We start from the raw sequence: 24,556 nt of genomic DNA on the forward strand, positions 1-24,556 counted from the left end.
GCTGGAAATTACTAGGCTTTTTCTTTTAAATACTTCCAAACATTAAATATTCAACCTAATAGTGAGATGGTGATAACTAGAAAGGGTTCCACTTTGTATACCATCAGTTCTTTGAATTTTCAAAAAAGAATTAGACTAATAAAAATTTTTAGATATTGTAGAGCTCAAAAATTTGGTGTGCTTTGGGAAACAGGGAGTTAAAAATCTTTCGGAAGTTAACTTGGTATAAGAGTATGAAAAGCCTCTGTTGCTCTAGTTCTAAGGAAATGCTCTCCTTTTTTTCTAATAAAGCTTTCCGCAGAAGACGAACTGTACACAATAAACAAGGTAAGTATAGGACAGAATTGCTCTAATTCTTTTAACTCTCAAAAAAGTTATTCATTTTGACATGTAAGGGAAATTTCATTCGTGAATGTTAAATGTGTTTCAAAGTGTTTATCTGTTAAAATTCCATAAAACAAGCCTCGAAATGCCAGTCATTTGTGCCAGCTAAGAGTAAATAACCAAGGCAGCATTTCCAGAGAGACTAGGGCAAAGGACAGAACTAACCACAATCAGCAGAAAAGAAATAAAACATAATCAAGTGTTAATAATTCACCATAGTTACAACTCTTAAAACAAAAGTAAACAATACAACTATCATTTGTTAACATTTAGGCTTGTTTTCAGAATCTCCACACTGAAGTGTTCTGTGTAAGTTGATGTGGATAGAAAATTAAAGGCTACAGAGGCATTTTCTTAGGTTAGAATGGTAATTTTAATGTGTAAATTTGGATTTCATTATTTTGCTTTCTCTAGCTCTGTATTACAATTTTTTAAAAGGAAGAACATAGGTATTAGTTTATTAAATATTATGAAACAGTCACATTTTATATTCTCCAGCATGTGTTTTGTTTATATGCTTGTTGTTTCCTGAGCACACTGTAGTAACTGCTTATGTGAATTCCAAAAGGACAAAATTAGAACTTTGGGAAAGTCCAAAAATAACAGGAAGCACCCTGTTCTGTAAAAAACACTGGGCTTACAATCAGAAAACTTGGGTCCCAGCTCGATTTTCTCCTTGTAGCTGAGGGACTTTTCCTTTAACACTGCAATGGGAATGTCAATACCTAACCCACCCTATCTTAAAAAGTGAATATATGAACAAGCTGAGATAACATGTGGGAAATTTAATTATAAATCAAACTTTTCTTTGGTTGTAATGAATTTCTCTTGTTGTACCCCAATCAAACAATGTGACATTACTAGTACATAGTATTGCCAGTACTTGAACGTATTTGCCTTTCTGGATGATTGAACATGAAATCAAATCCGATTTGGTTCAGAGTCATTTTTCCAAAGGAATGTAATCATCTTAGTATTCTGGATAGTTTCCCCTAATAAGACCACCTATTGAGTAACACATTCCAATGAAAAGTCTGTACTGCCAGTAAGTTAGACTGTGTATTACAATAAACTCTTAATTTAGTTATTATATATAGCATGCCCCAAGACATTTTCAAGCATTACAAAGACTTGAAAATTACCCCCAGATGCTTTTCCTTTAGAATTAAGGCAAAAAATGAGGATGATTCCTAAAGAAATTGATGGAATTATCAAAAGCTCAATCAGAAAGAAATTAACGCATACTTCAAAGTAGCTTTTTAAGTCCTAGGGATCATTCATTTATTTGGTTCTTGTGTCTCTGACCATGAAAAAGCTACTGAAAGAAACAGCATTGTTTCTTTCAGTAGAGAAGTAGAGAAGAAGGTCTCTTGGGATCTATCTGTCTTTGGCTGTTTTTGGAAGTGAGATTCAAATGTCCTCCGATGATGAAACGGATTTGAACTCATTTCAGAGTAGAAATGTTTTCAAATGTGAGTGGAAACATAAATATCAAATAATAGCATGCATATTATGAACCACTTCTTTTTTTTATATTTTTAAATTTTTTATATTTTTAAGGATTAGAAAAATATGAACTATTTTTACTATCACAAGTAGTTGTAGAAGCACCAATAGGTGACCTTCTAGCTGAAAGAAAAACAGAATTTTTGTATTAGTATGAGATGGTAATTTATTATTGCATTTAGATCGACTGACCATGTGAGGGAGTAAGAAGTTAAACAGTTGTGTCCAGTCAATCTCTGCATATTTTAATCCAAATATGGTAAAGGGCAGGGCTAAAGAAGGGAGTGTCCCTATAATAAACAAGGCTCTGAACTTGTAACAGAATATTAAATTATACTCCACTCACGAGAACTATGCACTTTGCACTTTGGTTAAAGTCTTGTTTAAATTTAAATTTCTAAACTTTTCTTAAGAAATTAAGTTTTATATTATCTCCTCTTTTCTGAATTGCAGAAATCAGATAAAACTACTTGATAAAAATGACTTCTTGTCATGTTACTAAAGATCCTATAAAAAAGGTTGCTATCTTTGGAGGAACTCATGGGAATGAGTTAACAGGAGTATTTCTAGTTAAGCACTGGCTGGAGAATGGCACTGAGATTCAGAGAACAGGGTTGGAAGTAAAACCATTTATTACCAACCCAAGAGCAGTGAAGAAGTGTACCAGATATATTGACTGTGACCTGAATCGAGTTTTTGACCCTGAAAATCTTGGGTAAGACTATATTTTGTGTTGTATGTATGGGTACATATATGGGTGTGTGTGTGAAAAGTGGTACGTGTGAGAGAATATATATGTGTAGCAGATGATATACAAATCTGTACATATAATTGCTGTTATGAATAAGATCACTTTCACTTTTAATTATACTACACTATGAATTTCTCAGTGACCTAAACTGGGCATTCACATGCTCTCTTATAAACTTTTGAAAGCATCAGACTGTTCTTAACTGATTTTCTTTTTAAATGCATTCTGTAAAGACTGAGACAAAAAATAAGAATGGTTTTTATTTTTAAGCCATATCTTTAAAGAAACAGATTTAATGGTCTTATAATTTATTAGTGTTTGGCCACTACACTTGCATACATATTTGTTAGTTTTCTAGGTGGTTCGCCACTATGTGTTTATACCACTATGTTTATGGTAGTACATAAAGTTCTAGTCAAGAATATTGAACATTTCAATTAATATTTAATGAAAAATGTTAATAAATGCCCATCATCAAAAAAATATATATCAGGCAACTCTGTAAAATGAGGAGTAGATGTACTGGCTTCAGTGGTGGATCACTGAGAGTTAAAGATACTTCACCTGCATTAAATTTGAATTTAAATTGCAACTGGCTTATAATACATTGCACACAATATGCAATAATAATACTCTAGGTATTAATTATGATACATAATATGAATAATAAGTATTTTGCCTTTGTTTACATCTTTGTAGGTCCTAGTGTAGATATATAAGCCTCTTAGTATTATTTGCTTCTTATCACTTTCTTTTATTTACCTAAAAATATTATTAAACACCTACTCTTTATGGGGCACTGTGCCAGGTACCGTGGGAGTACAAAGCTATGTACAAAATGGTTTTTGCAGACAGCAAGTGGGAAGACTACTAAGATAGAAGACATGCAAAGGAACAACAAATACAGCACCGATTTATATACTCATTTTCTAATAAAGACTAAATTCAGTTTAGAGTTTCTTAAATTTAATCTCACAGCCAATCAAAAGATGGTTATGACTTCAAGTTCAAGTATGCCTCACTTTATGAAATAGATATTTTCTTTTTTTTTAAGTTTTTTTTTTAATTTATTTGACAAAGAGATAGCACAAGTAGGCAGAGCAGCAGGCTCTGGGAGAGGGATGGGGAGAAGCAGGCTCTCTGCTGAGCAGGGAGCCCAATGTGGGGCTCGATCCCAGGACACTGGGATCATGACCTGAGCCGAAGGCAGCTGCTTAACCAACTGAGCCACCCAGGAGCCCCAAGAAATAGATATTTTCTAGGGAAAATTATAATTAGTTATGTTCTGTGAATCAAATAATATTTTTTACTGGCATATATTTTAATTTCAGGAATACTTTATCTTTGTGACTGAGCTTATGTTGATACAACTAAGGTTTATCTAGTCACCTAAAATAGCTTTTAACTAACTCTTATAAGAACTTGTTGAAGAATAACTCTTTTAGGCAACTTCTCAAATGTTAACTTCTCAAATAACTCTGAAATGAACAGGGGTGAGTCTTCTTATTAGGACCACTCGAGAGTGTACATTTTCAATGAGAGCAGTCTTTTCAATTAAATTCATTTTCTAGTTCTTATACTTGAATACTCTTCAGAGGCTAGACAGTTCTCTGTCAGGGTGGTTATAAAACTTATAGATAAGCTACTTACATTCTCCAGTCTTCCCTCTCCCAAATCTGTTCCTTTTCCTGTATTTACCCTCTCAGTGATGTCACCCATACCCACCAAATCCCCTGTGGAAATCAGCTTGGAACCTTCCCTGTTCCTCAAGCCCCATGTCTAGTAAGTCACTAAATCTTCCCAATTGTTCAAGTGTTGAATATTTTGCAAATCCAATCTTCTTCTGCATTCTCACCTCCTTGGTTTATTTCTTCTGTGGACAGTTAAAGTGGCCTCCTAAAGCACCTCAGCATTTAGCCCTAGTCCAGTCCTTACTGCTATTCACTCATAGGGATCATCCTGACCGGCAAATCTTATCATGTCTGTCCTCAGCTGAAAATTCCTCCAAAATCTCCTATCCAGCATAGATTTAAGTAACTTAGTATTGCTGCTGTGCCTTTTCGGAGCTTGCCCCTGCCTATTGTTTGAGCTTCATCCCTTGGGACTCCTCCTATGAGACCTGGACCCCAGGCATGAAAACGCAGGGTCCATTATCTTTTAAGACTCCAGTCCTTAGCTCTGAGCAACTGGGCGGCTAGCGATGCCAGTTATTCACCTGAGGGAAAATTAGAATCCAATCGGTTGGGGGGAGAGGAAACTCGCAGTGTTGTTCTCTGAATTAACTTTTAAAATGCATATCTGGGTGGCTTACTTGTTGGGTGACTGACTCTTGATTGAAATTTAGGGCATGATCTCAGGGTTCTCCATGCTCAGAGGAAAGCCTGCTTGAGATTCTCTTTTTCCCTCTTCCTCTGCTCCTCTGCCCTAAAATAAATAAATAAGTCTTAAAAAAAATAATAAAATGCTTATCTATCCATTAGGAACTGTGTTTGGTTGCATATAAAAACCTGAAAACAGTGGCTTAAATAAAAGTTTTCTCTTTCACAAATAAGTGAAGAGTTTGGCAGTCCAGCAGTGTTTGCAGTGGTTCAATAATATCATTAGTGTCACAGGTCTCTTCTGTCTTCCCACTGTACCGTCCTTACTATGAAGCTTTTGTCCTCGTAGTTTTGGTTTATGGTCAAAAATGGCTGCTTCATTTTTGACTGCTTGATTACATTTCAGGCAGAAATTACCGAGGTTCAAACTGTAGGTCCCTTGAAGATACCAACAAAAATAGGGAACAGAAATAGATGGAATTATAGAGAAGTGGTTGAATTAAACCATTGTTTAATGAGGAATAATAAACGTACATCATCATCCTGTACAGTAAGAAAAAAAAAGTATCCTAAAGAGTAAGAGGAGATAGAGACTCATTTGAGAATTCAATAAAAACTCATCCCAGAAAAAAAAAAAATACATATATATATGCATATACCTGCAAAATTTTGCATTTTCTTAGAGCTTAACAGACATTGTAAAGCTTTCCGTAGACCCCTACTGGTTCCCTGATCTCCATTAGAATCCCTAATTAGATAACATGATCACCTAAGTTTGACTATTTTCGGGCACTAGGAAATCAGCCAGAGGAAGAAGAAATTTAATGTGTGTTTGATGGCGTAGCCCCATAAAATAGCCCAGTGCACATAACTTTTTAAAAACTGTTGATTAATGAATAAATTTTGTTCAAAATTGAAGTCAGATGCTAAATCCTATTTGAAATGTCTTTTCTGGCATCAGCCACATAAATGAACTATTATTTGTGAGCAGGCCAATGCACCATTACATAAAATCAAATGGAGAAAAAAAGGAATTTTTTTATTTATGAAATTTTCAGATAAGTTCCACTTCCCTTACAGATTTTTCATATTAAAGGTTTGGCAACGGTTTCCTTATACACTATGTTCTTATTAGATATTTATGTTATCTTAGCCACAGATGTTGTTAATCTTTTTCTTTCTGCTAATAACAGCAAAAAAATGTCAAAGGATTTGCCATATGAAGTGAGAAGGGCTCAAGAAATAAATCATTTGTTTGGCCCAAAAGACAATGAAGATTCCTATGACATTATTTTTGACCTTCACAACACTACTTCTAACATGGGATGCACTCTTATTCTTGAAGACTCCAGAAATGACTTTTTAATTCAGATGTTTCATTATATTAAGGTAATGTCAATGTTATTAATTTATATGTTAGTATAGTTCCTGTACTTTTAAGCCAGCTATAGGTATAAGACAGACAGAAAAGGATCAGGAGATGAGGGAGTGTCCAAGAGAGATGAGGGAATGAGAGGGACACTAGAATAGAGGCAGTGTTGACAAGCAGGACAAAAGGTGAGGAAATGAGTAAAATAATAAATATAGTGAATAAAATAATGAGACCGTTGTAGATACTTGTGTCTATAAAATTATAAATCTTTTATCCAGACAGCCACCAAGTCATAGGCTATTTGGTAAAATTAATACCAATGTTTAAATTGGTGTGCTTGAAGTAGCTCAATTCTAGTTTTAGGAAGCTCAAGAAATAGTCATTTAATGTTAACTAAAGGTCAGTGTTAAAAGGAGTGGCTCTTTTTATTTCTCCCTTTGTCTGCATTTGATTCAGATACCCCAGCACACATCTGTTCTTCTAGTACTTGGTAAAGTTAATCATTTTAAGGCTCAGAAATTTACAGGATGAAAATTTCAGCAATCCAGTGCCTATAGCTAGAGAATTGCTAAACCACAGCAAAACCACAAATAATAAACTCTATGTTTATTTCTGTGTAATGGGTACTCTTCCTTCCAGAGTGCTAGTATGATCTAGTGAAAGAGTTTGACCCACGGAGCCAGGAGAACCTAGGTTTATAAATGTCTTTTTTTTTTTTTTTTTTTTGACAGATAGAGATCACAAGCAGGCAGAGAGGCAGGCAGAGAGAGAGAGAAGAAAGCAGGCTCCCTGTTCAGCAGAAAGCCCGATGCGGGGTTCGATCCCAGGACCCTGGGATCATGACCGGAGCCAAAGGCAGAGGCTTTAACCCACTGAGCCACCCAGGCGCCCCAGAAGCTAGGTTTATAATCCTTGCTTTCTTACTCACTAACCTTGGACAAGATACCCCACTCCCAAAACTGTGATTTCCTTGTTGTATAAAATTGGCATAACAGCAACACTTACCCATATGGCTGTTAAAGCCTTAAATGAGAATTTTTTAAGTATTTAAAGCATTTACCCTCAAACCTAGCATACAGTAAAGAATAATTATTTTTGTTTCCCTTGAGTTTTTGATAATAAGTAGATAGTAGTTCTGGTTGGAGATCATAATGGAGCAATTCTTTGTTGCTTATTGAAGGGAGAGTCGAATGCTCTGGTTGCCAGGCGTAGACGCAGCATGGCTGACATTGTCATCAAAACCTGGAGGAATTTCTTGAATTCTCACTCAGATAAGTGGAGGTGGGGGAAGTCACCCAACATCTACACAGACCTGGACTGTAGGGGTGGAAACAGAATTCATTATGTGATCAATACAAAGCTAAATAATAACTGTAACCAGCAGTGAAAACAAAAATAACCAAATCCCTCCAGAAGGAAAAATTATTTCCTGTGCTTTGATCATGGTCCTTGAGAATTGTTTAATGTACCTTCTACCCAGAAATCTATGCAGGATTCAATTTGATATGTAATGCATTGGTGTGTTTACAAGTTATAATAACACTGAATCTTAGAGTATTTCATAAAGCTGTCTTGCTAATCTTAGCTGATGTGGTAAAACATATTGAAGACATTATTGACTCTCCAGTGGAAAAGAGAACAAAGCAAATGGTCTTTATGTAATAAGAAAGATGTTTTAATTTCTTTTCAGACTTCTTTGGCTCCATTACCCTGCTATGTTTATCTTATTGAACATCCTTCCCTCAAATATGCAACCACTCGTTCTATAGCCAAGTATCCTGTTGGTAAGTCATATTTTCCATTGTCACAACTGCACAAAATGTATCTAGGGGAACCTCTGAGAAAATTATTTTTTAAGAATATTTATAGCTATCTTGCTAATTATTATGGCTTATAACTATCAGTTAATAAGCAAACTAACTCCAGGAAGACTCTAATTATATCAAATTTCTTCAATTTCATTGAGCAGCTTTCTGCATTCCAGGAGATAAACAGTGAGCTGAAGGAACTTCAGTCTTTTATAATGAGCAGTAAACATGCCTACCTTTTGTCCCTAGAAAGAGATCATCCCCATTTTCCAGGACTGTTCACTATACAAACATTCTTAAAAAATAATCTAGAACCAGGACAGTCAGTGTCTTGCTGGGAAGACATGCAGAAACACAAAAGACCCATGAAAAATCTTGTCAACATTCTTCTTAGCACCTGCTTTGCATTCATGTCTCCCATAAACTGTTTGCTATCCATTCATTTGTTTGCCCTGAATGTTACTTGGTTGTGAATTCATCTTTGCCTTCTAGCAACTTCCAACAGAAAGGTTTGCATACTCAGTCTCTTTTTTCTGTATTCCACTCTCTTCCTGAGTGACCTACTAACATAGTTGTTTGCAGATATACTACAATCATTAAAATTGCTATCACAACTTAAAATCCTTTTTTGTTAGATTTCAGATGGTTTTAACCAAGAGTAATTCATTTTAAAAACAAGTTGTCAAACAATATAAGCAAATTTAAAGTCATCCTCGTTATCAGTTGTTGATAATTTGGTGTAAAATCAGGGATCTCCTGGGGCAGGCTAAATATCCAAGTATAGGTAATTATTTAAAACAAACCAAATGCTTAACAATAAAGGATAGAGAGCCTATTTCTTTGGGACACCAAATAAATCAAAAGATTTCCACACTTTGAAAAAGCAGTCTTGGTTTGTGATGTTTGTCGGGCAATGCTGCTCTTAGCTAGAGCAAATATCTACCAGTATGTTTGGTCCTAAAAAATAAAAACAAATCTTTCAAACATTTTAATATGACAGAGTATTAAGATCATCATAAATAGTTAGAAATACTGTATGCTCTCCCTGCAATTTTGCTATTTGGAATATTTTTATACCATCCACTCATTGGGGAAAAAAAACACTTAAGATCAGAGGAAAAACTATCTGCAGCTCAACATTTTATTTATTTTTTTTTAAGATTTTATTTATTTATTTATCTGGGGGAAGATCGCAAGCAAGAGGAGAGAGAGAGGAGAGGAGAAGCAGACTCTCCGCTGAGCTGGGAGCCACATGTGGGGGCTTGATCCCAGGACCCTGGGTTCATGACTTGAGCTGAAGGCAGCCCCTTAACTGACTGAGCCACCCAGGTGCCCCTCAACATTTTATAATACACCTATAACTTTTGCTCATAGAAATTTGCTTTAGCTTCTATTGACCTTCTACAAGGACTCCTTTTGCATTCTTTTGCCAAGGCACCTAAAAAATGGCAGGATCATTCCAGATAAACTTTATTCCAGAAAGAAGCTGTTTGCTTCAGCCAGCCTTAAGATCATTCCTAGAATCTTCTTCATTTTCTGTCTGTATCTCTGTCTGTCATGTGTGCGTGGGCATGTGCGCATGCGCTCACACGCACGGAAGACTAAACAGATTTTTCTACTAACTGTCCCAGGTCGACCGTGGCCTCATTAGAGACTCAGAAGATTTAATTTTATGACCGTTACTTCTTCAGCTCCACTCAGGACTATGCCATGGCTGTTTTCTACAAATCTAAACATTCTTCTCTGACACAGGATCTTGTGTCAAGGTTAATTGCTGGTTTAGAAAATAAGGCCGCCCTATTATCTTCCACTCACAATCAGAAAGGGAAAAAACTGTCAATAACTGACTTCTGGGTCAAATACCCACTCCTAACCATCATATCTTCTCTCCACATAGGACTGCCTCACACCACACCTTCCATCTCCCCCCCATCTCCCCCCAGAACAAGGAAATGTAGAATATTTTTTGGCTGCAAGAAGCTCAAATGGCTTAAGCAATAAGATAGATTTATTATTTTATGTAACAGCTCAACAGCATAATGAAGAGCTAGGTTCTTCTAGACTAGAAAGTCTCCCATTGTTAGCATTTTTTTAGCAGCCCCATGGCCACAAGATGTCCACTGTAATTTTAAGCATCATATGCCAACAAGATAATATCTAGTGAGTGAAAGATAATTCTTAGGAACTCCCCTGCAGACCTTCTATTATAACCACTTGGTTAGAACTGGGTCACATATCCATTCTTAAATCAATCACTAGGGTAATGGGAGTACTCTAATGACTTATATTATTCTACATTTACACCTGAGCTGGAGAAAAGTTCCCTTACCTGGAAGATTGGACCCCCAACCAAAATCAGGACTCTGTTAACGGAAGAGGTAGAATGGCTTTTGGATGGGCAGCCTACAATGTCTTCAACAGCACAGATGTAGACATGTCCTTGAACATGTTTTCACACATCTGTACAAATCATTTATACACAAGATGCTTACCTCGGCCACACTTATACCACATACTTAAATACATGTCCAAACGTGTATACAAGGAAGCTAAGCATAGGAGCGCCTGGGTGGCTCAGTGGGTTAAGCCTCTGCCTTCAACTCAGGTCATGATCTCAGGGTCCTGGGATAGAGCCCCACAAAAGGGCTCTCTGCTCAGCAAGCAGCCTGCTTCCCTTCCTCTCTCTCTGCCTGCCTCTCTGCCTAATTGTGATCTCTCTCTCTCTCTGTCAAATAAATAAATAAAATCTTAACAAAAAAGAAAGAAAGAAAGAAAGCTAAGTACAACAAATAAAAAATGTTGATCCGGACACCTGCATGGCTCAGTGGGTTAAGCCTCGGCCTTCAGCTCAGGTCATGATTACAGGGTCCTGGGATCAAGTCCCACATGGGGGTGGCAGAGGGGGGGCGTCCTTGCTCGGCGGGGAGCCTGCTTCTCCCTCTCAAATAAATAAAATTCTTTAAAAAATATAGATCAAATACAGAAAGATTGTGTGAATCAAGAAATGAGAGAAGTGAGTGAAAACAGAATGGGTGACAAAGAATGTATATGAATACGTATGAATTGTCTGGAAGAGAATGGATGATATTATACTTGGTAAATGGTTTAAAAGTGGAGGAAGTAAGAATTGGAGGAATAACTGTTGGAGGGATAACCCTAGGGATTGAAGGGAACAGGAGGGAAGTGACTAGGTATTTGGTGTAAGATTGGATTGGCACTTGGGGCACCTGGATGGCTCAGTGGGTTAAGCCTCTGCCTTTGACTCAGGTCATGATCTCAGGGTCCTGGGATCAAGCCCCGCATAGGGCTCTCTGTTCAGCGGGGAGCCTCTTTCCCCTTCTCTCTCTGCCTGCTGCTCTGCCTACTTCTGATCTCTCTCTGTCAAATAAATAAGATCTTTTTAAAAAAAAAAGATTGGATTGGCTAGGAGTGAAAAATAAATACAAATTTATTCTAAGGAAAACTAAAACTGTCACACTATCATGTCAGGATGGGTTGTTATGTAAGGGTAAGTAAGAATGTTGCTCTAGGGTCACATAGATTGTCATGTTGACTTACATCCATGGCTCTAGATTTCTGTGACTTAAATGGATGACTTTCCTCCAGTCAAAACTAAATATTAGGTCTATGACAGTTTCTCTTTGTGGCCACTTACTATTTTGTCAATATAAATTTGTCTACTCTGTTTATTAGGTTATGATATTTAAGCATTTTGACAATATTGAAGGAGAAGAAAAATGACCCCAGGATTTTACTATTCTAATATAACTCTGATATTTTTCCATGTTTTTTCCCAGTCTTGATTCATTATGCTTATAGCATGTACATGTGGATGTTCTGCTTTCATTTTTTGCATAACATTGTCTCAAATATTTTCCATGATGCTACATGGTCTATCTTTTTAATAATTTTAATGATGGGATTATAGATATTTATACATCAAAATGATCAATTTTATAATGTGTTGTAATACTCTTTGTATAAATATGACTATTTCCCCTTTTGTACCGAGGTATAGAAGTTGGTCCCCAGCCTCAAGGGGTTCTGAGAGCTGATATTTTGGATCAAATGAGAAAAATGATTAAACATGCTCTTGATTTTATACATAATTTCAATGAAGGTAAGCAAGAGAAAGGAACTGTTTACTTGTTAGTGTATGTTTGTGTGTGTGTGTGTGTGTGTGTGTGTGTAAAGAAATCAGAAAAGGGAGCTGAAATGAGCACACAGTGACTTAACCACTGAACACTGAAATAGCAATTGTCAAATTTACCATGCCCATGGTAGTAGATGATTTTTAAAAATGTTATTCACTTCAGCCATTCTTCAGTGACCAGAGTAGACAGTTAAGAAAAGCAGCTACTAAATAAAGCTCTCCAAATAAAATCCTCATTTTCTAATTTCCAGTTTAAAAAGCAAATACTAAGAAATTAAAATGTCCAGTAAATGTATAAAAAGATGTCCAATATTACTAGTTATCAGAGAAATGCAAATTAAAATGAGAAACCATTTTCTCCCATTAAAGTGAAAAAAATATTAAAATCTGATAATATTAACTGTTGGTAAGTGTATACGAAAAGAGGATGCTCTCATCCCTGCTTGTTTAAATTGGTAAGGGCACTTTAGAGATAATTTTTACAGTATCCACTTTTTAAAATACACAAATCCTGTGATCCAGCATTTCCATATCTCAAAGAAACACAAACACATGCACACCCAATACGACATACACAAGGGTGGGTATCAGTGTCACAGTAACAGCAAAACAGAAATAACCTGAATGTCGATCCATTGGTGAACAATTAAATAAACTAATGTGGAAAGATCTTCAAAATATATTGTTAATTACAGAAAAGAAGCTACAGACCAAAACATGCAGTATACCAATTTGTTTAGAATAATAATAATAATAGTAATAAATGCTTGCTTGAATACATCTACACATATATCTTAATACACAGGAAAAGTTCTAGAGGAAAATACACCAAACTGATAACCATGATTATTGGGGAGGGGAGTAAAAAAACAGATTAATTTTGTTTTTATTGTTTTCAAGGTGAATGATGCATTCATTTATTATTTGTGTAATTAAAAAATAATTAAATGGGGCTGGTGGTAGGATGATATATGGAACTCCACTATCTGCTCATTTATTTGGTAAACCTAAAACTGCAGCAAAAAAAAGTCTTATTACTTACTAAAATTACAAAAAAAGTAAATTTTTTTCTTTCAAAAGAATATTTTTTTAATTTAAGTTCAATTAGCAAACATATAGTACATCATTAGTTTTTGATGTAGTGTTCACCAGTTATCCCATCCCTTCACTCCCCTCCCTTCTGCAACCCTAGATTTGTTTCCTGGAGGGAGTCAGGAATCTCTCATGATTTGTCTCTCTCTCTGATTTTCTTTAAAATTTAAAAATAAAGTATAATTAAAACCAGAGAGACCTGAAACTAATATAACACTGTGTATTAATTATCCTGGAATTAAAATTTTAAAAACTTAATAAAATTTTAAAAACTTTTGGGGCACCTGGGTGGCTCAGTGGGTTAAAGCCTCTGCCTTCGGCTCAGGTCATGATCCCAGGGTCCTGGGATCGAGCCCTGCATCAGGCTCTCTGCTTGGCTGGGAGCCTGCTTTCCCCCACCCCTGCCTGCCTCTCTGCCTACTTGTGATCTCTGTCTGTCAAATAAATAAATAAAATCTTTAAAAATTTTTTTTTAATTTTTAAATATTCCTAAAAGACAGAGAGAGAGAGAGAAAATCCTATGGAAATAACTATTCCAGAAGGCTGAATCGAAATTGTTGTGGAGTTGGTCATTATAGTGACAAGGCTGGAGAATAGTTCAGTGTCGTGGGGTATATAATTTCTTAATGTCAGATTGTGCACCCTACTTCAATCACAGGAATTTCTTTTCTGCTTAGGAATCCTTTGACTCCAAAATCATAAAGACTGAAAATCAGATTTTTACCACCTTTTTCTGAGGACAGGGTCGATAGCATTGAATGGACCTGGTATTGGGAAGGTCACCACTAATTTATAAGACACCCTTCCAATAATAAGTGTGGGACTACAGAAATGATGTACCAGGTAGAAGGCCACAAACCTGAGTGAAGAAACATGGTTTCCAAATCAGAGTCCACAGAATCCTACTCGAGGGGAGGGGGTCTCCTAGCTGCCCAGTCGCTCTGGGACAGTTCAAGGACAGTTGCTCCAGAGCAGTCCTACTGTTTTATTGCTCTTCCATGTAACATTTCACTTAAGCAAAAGATTCTACAGTTCCGAAATATTAAACCACTATAACTTTTTAGTTTGGTGGATTTTTAACTAACATGGAAAGAGCACAATTACCCAAAGAATGCTGACAAAGAGATAACCAACCACCTAGAGAAAAATCTCTAGAAATGTGCAGAAGAGCTCCGTCCTTGACTCTGTGCTACTCAAAATTGTCAGTAAGTTGGATAAAGATATATGTGACATGCTTATATATAAATGAAAGGTGGCAGGAAGCTTGCAGGAAAATATTCAGGGTCAGGAGGTGGATCGAAAAAGTCCTGACAATCTTTAACAATTGTCTGAAGCAAATGCTTTAAGTTAAATACATTACAGGTACAAAGTTTGCTTTTATGTTTAAAAAAAAAAAATCCAGGAGGTGATGGTCTCTCTCCTGCATTGAATAAACACCACTTGGGGAACTGTGAATAAATTCTGACTCCATATTAGTGGTTAGCCAAGGAGTAAATTAAGAATGCTAAAAGGTTTGAAAACCAAAATAAGAGTAATCCCTAAGACACACACAGAACTTGAGTTTACAAAGTACCTTCACATAGAACCTCATGAATATGACCACGTAGGAATAGTGAATAAGAATATTTAGATCAGCAAAAGAAGACTTTATATTGGAGTTTTAGAAGTGTTATATTGGAAAGCAATTAGACTTGTTTTCTGTGACTGAGGGCAGAGTAGAATTAGTGGGATAGAGTTACCTACAGACATAAATTTCTAATTAACACTGACCACACTTTGTGAAGCTGTCCGAGCTAGAGTAAGATGACCACCAGTGGGCCAGAAAGAGATGGAGAATACTCAAGCACTGATGAAATTAGGTATTTGAGGCTCCTTCAGACTCTGAGATTCAAAGTAGCAAAAACATGCTACTTTATTTTCTACCACTTTTTCCTTTACTCCCAATGGACCTTCTGCTTTAAAGAGAGGACACCTGATAAGTTTCCATTTTCCCTTGAAAGTGGGGTAGATTGTAAAAATGGCCACAAATTCTTTCCTTCTCTGTGTCCATGTTCTTACAATGTGCTGTTTTAGATCCTTCTACCAAGAAATGGAGTCTATTTCCCTACCTCCTGAATCTGACATGTTTTGTGCCACAGAAGAAATTTGAAAAGGACTTGCCCTCTGGGGGTTGCACTCTTGCTCCCCTTGCCAGTATGTGGATCAGCCTGGCCTAGCCTCTTAAATAATGGGAGGTTATGAGGCAGAGGACTCAGACACCCTAGCTCTAGCCCAATAGGTCTGTCAGATGCCAGACATGAGAGTAAGACCATCTTAGATCATCCAGCCCCCAGCTGACCTGCCAGCTTACCGCAAACACATGAGCAAGCCAGTCAGAAATCAGCAAGCCAGCCTAAACCAGACAAACTGCTCAAACAACCCACAGAGTCATGACTAAATTGAAGGTCCTTGTATGACACCATTGCGTTTGGGGGAGTGTGTTAAGCATCAAAAACTAACTGATACAGAAGTGATCACAGGTTACTACATTCCAACCCTGGCTGCACTTTCTGCTCTAAAGACAAAAGATTTTTCTTTGAGTTGCAACCATAGTGCACTACGAGCCCTATGTTGGATGAAACTTCATCCTTTTACTCAAGGCTGCCTGGTATACATGTACACTACTTCTTTTCCAAGTTTTGGCTGTTTGATGTTGCTGCATCTTTGGAAGGAGGACCCCACTGTTGGCAGGTTGCCTGTTTCCCTGTGTCTCACAATACTATGTTGAAAGAAGGGGCACAATGTTGAAGTCATCTAACCTGCTGGAAGTCCTTCTGAGGTTGTACGATCATAGAATGTCAAAGCTGGAAGGAACCTCCAAGATAAGATAATTCAAAATCTTCATTTGACAGGTGAAGAAAGTGAGCCTCAAGAAGTTAAGCTTCTTGCTCAAGATTACACAGCTGGATTAAAGCCTGGGTATCTTGACTTCCATCCCAGCCTCTTTTTCTCCCACACTGGCTTCTCAAGTCCTGTTATCTATTTCTATCCATTAATGTATTTGTGGACAATGTACCAATAGGAGTAGTTTGAGAACTTCTTTTGGCCAGATGTTGTTTATGAATATCCTTAACTAAAATGGTATGTTCTTGTAACTGTCTTCATTTTTTGGTGGTGGTTGTTTTTCCCTGAAAGTGGCAACTTCCTTTTTTTTGAAGAGGCATTTTTAGTCACCAAATATACATATTGTTTTCACCATAGGGAAAGAATTTCCTCCATGTGCTATTGAAGTCTATAAAATAATGGAGAAAGTTGATTATCCCAGGAATGAAAATGGAGATATTGCTGCTATTATCCACCCTAATCTGCAGGTAACATTTGCCGTTTCTTTAAAGTATTCAAAATAATGATGCTCCACCTTCCAATAGAACTTTATAGCTTAAAAACCATTTTACATACATTAGCTCATTTGTGTTCTCAAAAACCCTACCATATAGGTAGGGTATTCAAACCTTCATTCAGTAAATATTTACTGAGTAGATCCGTGCTGGCTCTGGGGGTACACAAATACTTTTGTGGTATTTACAAAGCAGATATACTAAATGCTAAACTGTGGTTTAGAAATCAAGATAACCAGATGCTACAACAGAATAATGATGTAGGGAGGAAGGGGTCGGGCAAGCCTCTCAGGGAAGGTGAAATTCCTGCCCAAGTGCAATGGGCAGGAATCAGTGTATCTATTTTAACTTAAGAAAACTGAGGTTCACACAGGCTCCCACTTATGGAATGGATAAGTCACAGGGTAAAAGGCAGAACACAGGGAATATGGCCAATGCTATTGTAATAGCGTTGTACTCTGACAGATAGTAGCTACGTTTGGGGTGAGCATAGTATAAAGTATAAACTATGCTGTACACCTAAAACTAGTGTAACACTGTGTGTCAACTACATTCAAAAAAAAATTTTTTAAAGAAAACAGAGGCTCAGAAGTTAGATCTTCCCCATAGTCCTGTAGCTATCCGTGGCAGATCTAGAACTAATGTTCTTTGCAGTTTGATCACATTGCTGCCACCTCCCTGTGCTCCGTACTGAATAAGTTAGAGCAAAGCATTCAAATTTCTTCCTTTGCAATGTTTTCGGCCACATTCTTCACTCTCCTCAGAATCCTAGTATCTGTTCCTTGTCTGGCTTGATCAATTATGGCATAGTTAAGGGAGAAGAAAAGGCTCTTGGGAGAGTTTAAAACTGGGAAAGGCAACGGTAGAAAAAAGGAGGAGCAAAGCTTCCATTCCCATTGTGAGTACCCTACTCACCCTTAGACATCAGAGATGGAGGAGACCTGGTGGATTATCTAATCTGGGGCTTTCAGCTCTGGCTACACATTGCCTAGAGAGCCTTTGAAAAATAACGATGCCAGGATCCCACTCAGATAATCTGATCTTATTGGCCTGAGTAATCAAGGTGGAGAATCACTGATCCAGTTCAGATTCCTATGTAATGACCTTAATACTAGTCATCCAGACTTACAACTTAAAAAAGTAGCCTGCCCAAAAATACAGATAATTGAAACAAATTGTGCTTGGTGCCTTTGTGGGATCCAGGTAGACACCAGAAGGAACCTTGGGCAGTGATTTAAAGGAAAGAAAGATAAAGAGTGAGGGAGAAAGAGGAAGTCCTACAGATAACAAAAATAGCAAGTCCAGAAACAGAGGCCAAGATGTTGATGTCCTAACTGACTACAACACGGGATTTTTTAAAGAATTTGTATTCCTCGGGGATCCGAGGAATAGTACAAAATCATCGTGGGGAGGCCGAGAAGTGAGGCAGAGAACAGTTACAAACAGGGTTAGTGGTAGGTGTTGAAGGGAAGGTTAGGGTCGTTCTGATGGCTCTGTATTCTACAAGGAAGAGTGATTCATTAGTTATTACAAAAAATGTATTTGAATGACTAAGCCTATTCTGGGCCCTGAGATTCAACATAGACAAAGTCCCCCATGGAGCTTCCATACCAAGCAGGGGAGAACACAGCATGAATAAGTAAATAATACATAAACAAGTTGTAGTGTAATGACTACTATAAAAGAAATAAACAGAAGAATAGAGGCCAGCAGATGGTTCCTATTAGATGAAATGGTCTGAAAGAGCCATCTCTGAGATGATGGCATTGAAGCTGGATCCTGGACCACGAGAAGTCAACCACGTGGAAAACAAATCCAAAGACCCTGGGGCTGGAAGGAACTTGGCATGTTTGAGGACCAGCAAGACCAGTGTTGTTGTAGAGTAGGGGGTGAACAGAGAGGACGGTAGGCCCTGGAACTAGAGACACAGTCCAGGTTTTATGCTAAGAGTGATGGTTCTTAATCAGGATGTTCACTGGAGTGACCTCAAGGACGTACCCCCAAATGCTGGGAGCCCATTACAAAAGCACCAACACAGTGCTTCTCAAACTTAGACCACAGGAGGGGTGCCTGGGTGGCCCAGTCGGTTGAGCGTCTCTGCCTTCATCTCAGGTCATGATCTCAGACTCCTGGAATCGAGTCCCATGTCAGGCTCCCTGCTCAGTTGGGAGTCTACTTCTCCCTCTGCCTGCTGCTCCCCCAGTGCTTTCTCTCTCTGTCAAATAAATAACTAAAATCTTAAACAAAACAAAACTAGGGCACTGAGGAGCTTTGAAAAATCTTGGTCCGGGTCCCATCCCCGGAGATTCTGATTTAATTCATCAAGGTGGGCACCGGATATCAGTTAGGCTCACCAGGTGATTTTCCCATGGCTCCAGTCTGGGTAGCCCTGCCTGACCATGGCATCACTGCATTTGTGGCAAAGCAGCTGTGTCACTTGTTCCAGAGGCACATCTCTGGCTGCAAATCACTGGTCTAGAGCAGCTTTTCACACACCGTCCTACAGAGTCACCTGGGGCTTTGAAAAACAAAACCAGCCAACAGGGAACTCTAAATAGTGAAGCGAGGGAGGGTTGTGATGGAATCATGCACCTTCGTTCCATATTCTGTGCTTACCTGACTCTCTACTGTGCATATCCCAACTCCTAGAACGGTGCATAAAAATGAATAAATTTTACTCTATGTAAATTTTGAAATAAATGTTTTAAAATTAATGGCACCTGAGCCCCACCCTTGAGATTCTAGTTTCATGTATCTGTGGTACAGGCAGCCCTTCTACTCATCTACATTTTTTAAACATTCCAGGTGATTATAATGTGTAATCGTGGTTGAGAAAATTGCCATAATGCAGTGCTTCCCAAACTTTAATGTTGTGCATGTAAATATCTGGAGATTTGTTAACATGAAGATTTCGATTTAGCAAGTTTGCAGTGGGAAATGAAATTGTGCTTTTCTAATAAACTCCCGTGTGCTGCTGGGAAATGTTAGAAATGCAGACTCATGGGCTCTGCCCCAAACCCATAGAATCCAAATCTGCATTTTCACAAAATCCGTACACCACCTGCAAACATGTCAAAGTCTGGGAAGAACTGGTTTAGGGTTCCTGTGGTGTGACAGCACTGGGGTTTGAGGGCTCAGAGGTCCAGATCCCTGGTGTGGGACATTCCAGATAACTCAGTTTTTGCCACGGAATACACTCACCTTATCCTGGATTTGCCCCAGCCCCACCCCCACTGTCTATGCTCGAAGCCTATCCAAGTAGCATCCCTTTGCAGGCAGGCACGATGGTACCATTTTCCCATCCCCAGCAGTATAATGCCCAGCACACTGAAGCGTCTTAACGGTATTTCCTAAATTTTGCTGAACAAGTAGAATATACACTTAGAGAGACATGTGTTATTTTTGTCCTTTCATACTCTAAATCTCCTTGGCAACATTCAAGGCAAACTTGGTATTGAGGCAAACTCTAATGACATGTATCAGTTATAAAAATTAAATGCGAACTCTTAAAACTGCAGCCCAAAGTAACAGTTCGGCCTCAGTTTAGTGAGATCATGGTGTGCTTCCTAATGCATCTGTCCGGTATCTCCTTATTTATACAGTGCTGCAATCTGTTAGTTGTCTAGAGCCCGGCTTAAACCTTTAAAAACAAGGAAAAAAAACAAATGTAACTTACGTTATTTTAATTGTTTCCTGAGAGGATCAAGACTGGAAACCGCTGCACCCTGGGGATCCTGTGTTTTTAACTCTTGACGGACAGATAATTCCATTGGGCGGAGACGATACTGTGTATCCAGTGTTTGTAAATGAGGCTGCGTATTACGAAAAGAGAGAAGCTTTCGCAAAGACAGCCAAACTAACACTCAGTGCAAAGAGTATTCGCTCCTCTTTACATTAGGAATCACTTCTAACCCCCTGTGTACAGTATCTCTACTAGTTTGTAAGCTCTTGAAGGGCAGGATCGTGCCATCTTTAGCTTCATACCCGTAGCACCAGTCCAGTGCCTTGCACACAGTGGGCATGGAGGCAAATTTTCTGAATGAATGAATGAATAAATGAATTAATGAGTATCTTTAAAAGTATCATATTGGATGGGTAGCTTATTCAAAGAGGTGCATTTCTTATTTCTGTATAGCTCCTTATATATTATACTTGAATAGTTTAAGATTCTGAATAAAACCACCTTTAAATTCACATTTCAAAATTGAAATGGATGTTATCTAAAAATGTTATTAATTTGAGTGTAGAATTAAATGTGTTTTCAAGTAATGTATAAATGCTACTAGAAACTAATGATGCAGACTTGGCTACTTTTAAATTTTTCACATTTGAATTAATGTATTAAGTATCCCGTCTGTAAACTTTACCAATAGTTGTGATATCCATAGGAGGTTTTTAATTGCTCTTTTGAAGATGAAATGTGAACAGGAAATGAGGGCTGATTAGAAACTGAATGGACCTCTGTCCACAGAAAGACAGTAACCCACACACAGCATCGCTGCTCTCACATGGTTGCTTGTTCCACGCTGACCTCCGGGAACGGGGAGCCTCCTCCAGACATCTCACAAGCGCCTTGGGAAGCTAACATCCCTTCCCAACTTGGGAAAATCTGGAAGAGGCATAGTCCTCCAACTGTCGCTTCTCAGTTTGAAGGAATGCACTTGCCTTTGTCCCCAGCCAACGCGTGAGGAAGTCTTTGGGCTCCTACAGCATAGGTGGTGAAGACAGAAATAGCAGAGGGCAGTGGACACTAGTGGAAATGTGACCCAAACTCATGTCTCTGATCAAATGCGTTCTTTCAAGAAAGCGCCCATGACTGAAGTGCCCAAATCCCTCTCCTCTCTTGATTTTTCTCCTCAAAGTTCTCCCTCTCCCTCCAGCCCCTACAGGAACCGCACCTGTCTCCTCTCTTAGGCCCCCAGGGCCAAGTTAAAGACAGTTTTTATCATATGATTTGGACCCAAATAAACCCATGTTTGTGGTTTCAAATATATGTACCAAAATCATACTAATATTATTGGAAACAAAGATATCTCATTCTTCCAGAGCAAACCCCATTAAGCCAATTTCATTTTAATATTCAGTGTTTCATAAAGTGCAAGTAAACTGTTTCCGAAATTTTCAGCACTAATATTTTTGTACTTTGCCAAAATGATTTTTATTGGAATAAACTCTCTTCCTTCTGAATTCTGAAGTAAAAATTCAATTTGTCAATGAGCTTTCATACATAACAAGTTTTACCAATCTTCCTTCCCCCACTGTGAAAATGCCTTCTGTTTTGTCTGAGTCCAATTTTTCTGGGTCAGTTTTTTCCAGATGTGAATGTTGACCAGAGTCCTTTTACTTTTCCATCAAATTTTAGTTACCTGTAAAATTTTACCAATGCAAAGTCTTATTTATTCTGACTCAGTATTTACTGAATTCAGAGTTTCTAAATTAAATGTGATTTTTTAAAAATCTAGAGCATAGTGCTGTTTGGTTTTAGCCACTTTCAGTTTTATTCTGTTTTGATTATTTCTAACAGTCTGCACACTCGGTTTTTGCATTTGTAAAATGGGGGTGATCATAATAGTGTCACCCTCTTAGAATTATTATAGAGAATAAGTGGGCTGATACAGACAAGTACTTAGCACAGTGCCCAACACAGAATAACAAGTTATTCAAGTTCAAATTCCTAATACAAGAGGCCTTTTATGATTTACTGTTCTCTCCCCCACAGCCTCTCTAGATGCTTTGCCTTTCAGGTGCTCTCTGTTCTAGCCCGTTTCACATTGTTTTATTCCTATACGCCTTTACACAGACTGGTCCTTCCACTCAGAATTCTCTCCCTCCTTCCTCTACCCCTCACCCCCATTCGGCCCTTGCTCTAGCTAATTCCTCCTCTTCCTTCAAAATGCTCCTTAACTCTCCTTTCATCTTAAAGACTTTTTGGCCTGCCCCTTTGCCCCTCTCTGCTTTCCTCCCATCTTGAAGACATTACCGATCTCTTTTCCAGTGTCTTCAATCTATAAGCGCCCAGTAAAGTTTAGTCGCCTGAGTGTGCTTAAACATCCCTTCTCTACTGAAGTGTTTTCATATCCCACCAATGTCCTTGCCTTCTTTCCTTTTCTCCCAGCCACTCCCTGAGTATGCCTGCCCATCACTCTCAATTGGAATTCACTTCATTGTACACTCTTCAAACATTACTGTGTCCCAAAGGATGGCAGGGGGGAACATATACCCTTTTAAGCCTGCAACCCCATTGCAAAAACAGAGGAATGTTCAGATTTAGTCATTCCTCTCTCTAAAGCCTTTTAGTAGAGTCCTCTAAACTTGATGTGAAAGCTGAACATGTCCTATGTGCTCTGGCCTCTGCCTACCTCTCCAGCCCTATTTCATGTCACTTGTCCCTTTGTTCCCAACAGTTTGGCCACACAGATTCCTCCATCCTCAGCTGCATCAAGCTCCCTAGTCTTTGCCCACATTGTTCCCTCTTCTTGAAGCCCTATCCCACCCCCACACTCCCTTTACCTGGATGAGACGTATTCTTAAATGTGACTCAGGCTAGACTAGCACGACTGACTAGCACTGACTAGTAAACCTCAGAGAACCTGGACCCATGGCCCAGGAAAAAACATTGTGACCTTTAGATATCATTCCATGTCTCTCCAAGTCTCAGTTTCTCCACTTGTTAAATGGGGATATAATACTCATCAAACCTATAACACTGTGTTATTAAGATAACCAGTGTGACAGGAAAAGCTTTATAAATAGGAAACATATCATCTTAAAGGCTTAAGTTGCAAAATACCTTTTGGAAGGTAACTTTTTACAATATTGAGAACCACAAAACTGTTCATACCCATTGACCTAGACATCCCACTCCCAGAATATATCCTATTAAGAGGGGTTTCCACCCTTTTTCTATCAGTCCACCCAGAATGTTCCCATGGATAGCACATTCCTAGATTAGAAGCTGAAGCTTATTTGAGTTAGGATGTAGATTATGTACAATTCCCATTTCTTTGCCATTTAAGAAGACACATCCCAGTGAAGGATGCTGCTCTAGGAGTTGTTTGGATTAAGTTAATAATTCACCAAATGCAGCAGATCACTGATTAATAAATTGCAAGTTCTGCAACCCACCAAGACACAGCAGTGTCTTAGCATTCAAGTTAAGAACTGCCATCCTTATGAAATAACAAGAGAATTTTACAAATGACTACACATATGAGTTGGCCAGTAATGATAGTAATATCACTGCCTCCTCACAAAGGTCCTGTGAAGTGGACCGAAGGGATTTATACTTTCTGATCTCTGCGTGGAGCCATGGTGTTATAGCCACACTAAATAAATTGACAGGCAGCAGGACATGGTAGACAGAGCACTGCTTGGGGGTCATGTAAGCCTGAGCTGCTGACATTTTCTGGCTGTGATACTTTGGGCATGTCATTTCAACTCCCTTAGTCCCTCTTTACTCAAACTGGTTCTAGAGTTGTTGCATGGTTCAGCTAGGGTATTGGACATCAATACACTGTGAGATGTAAACACTGTTCAAAGGTGACCTGTCTCACAGTGTGCTGACTCTGTCCCTGAGTTGGGACCAATATTTCAGGTCCAAAAAGTGGGCTTTCCTTTAGCCTTAGATTAAGCAACACTCTAGGATTCCTAGTTGGTCTTCATAGTAGCATACGTAAGATAAAGGATAAACTACAATCATAGCAAGGCAAAATAAACATTTATTAGAAATCATGAAAGCATTTCTTCAATGGCACTAAAATGTTCTTACTCTATTTATGACTTCTTAATTAAACAC

General features: G+C 38.2%; 1 protein-coding gene across 2 annotated transcripts; it reads left to right on the forward strand.

Annotated features, from left to right (window-relative positions):
- The first annotated feature begins 312 nt into the window (after positions 1–312).
- ASPA (aspartoacylase) lies at positions 313–21,976 on the forward strand. 2 transcript variants are annotated; one of them, XM_032848972.1, is made up of 7 exons: positions 313–327; positions 2,344–2,605; positions 6,153–6,348; positions 8,022–8,115; positions 12,152–12,259; positions 16,625–16,734; positions 20,462–21,976. In XM_032848972.1, exons 2-7 carry the CDS (start codon positions 2,370–2,372, stop codon positions 20,657–20,659), a joined length of 942 nt encoding a protein of 313 aa, XP_032704863.1. In that variant the 5' UTR covers positions 313–327; positions 2,344–2,369; the 3' UTR covers positions 20,660–21,976. The 2 variants fall into 2 exon arrangements, with proteins under 2 accessions (XP_032704863.1, XP_032704865.1); XM_032848974.1 differs by lacking the exon at positions 313–327 and having other exon boundaries at positions 2,217–2,605; positions 12,158–12,259.
- Positions 21,977–24,556: the final 2,580 nt, after the last annotated feature.

The sequence above is a fragment of the Lontra canadensis genome, unplaced genomic scaffold (genome assembly GCF_010015895.1).
Source record: "Lontra canadensis isolate GAN:19392208 unplaced genomic scaffold, GSC_riverotter_1.0 scaffold217, whole genome shotgun sequence".
In the NCBI taxonomy this organism is placed as follows: Eukaryota; Metazoa; Chordata; class Mammalia; order Carnivora; family Mustelidae; genus Lontra; species Lontra canadensis.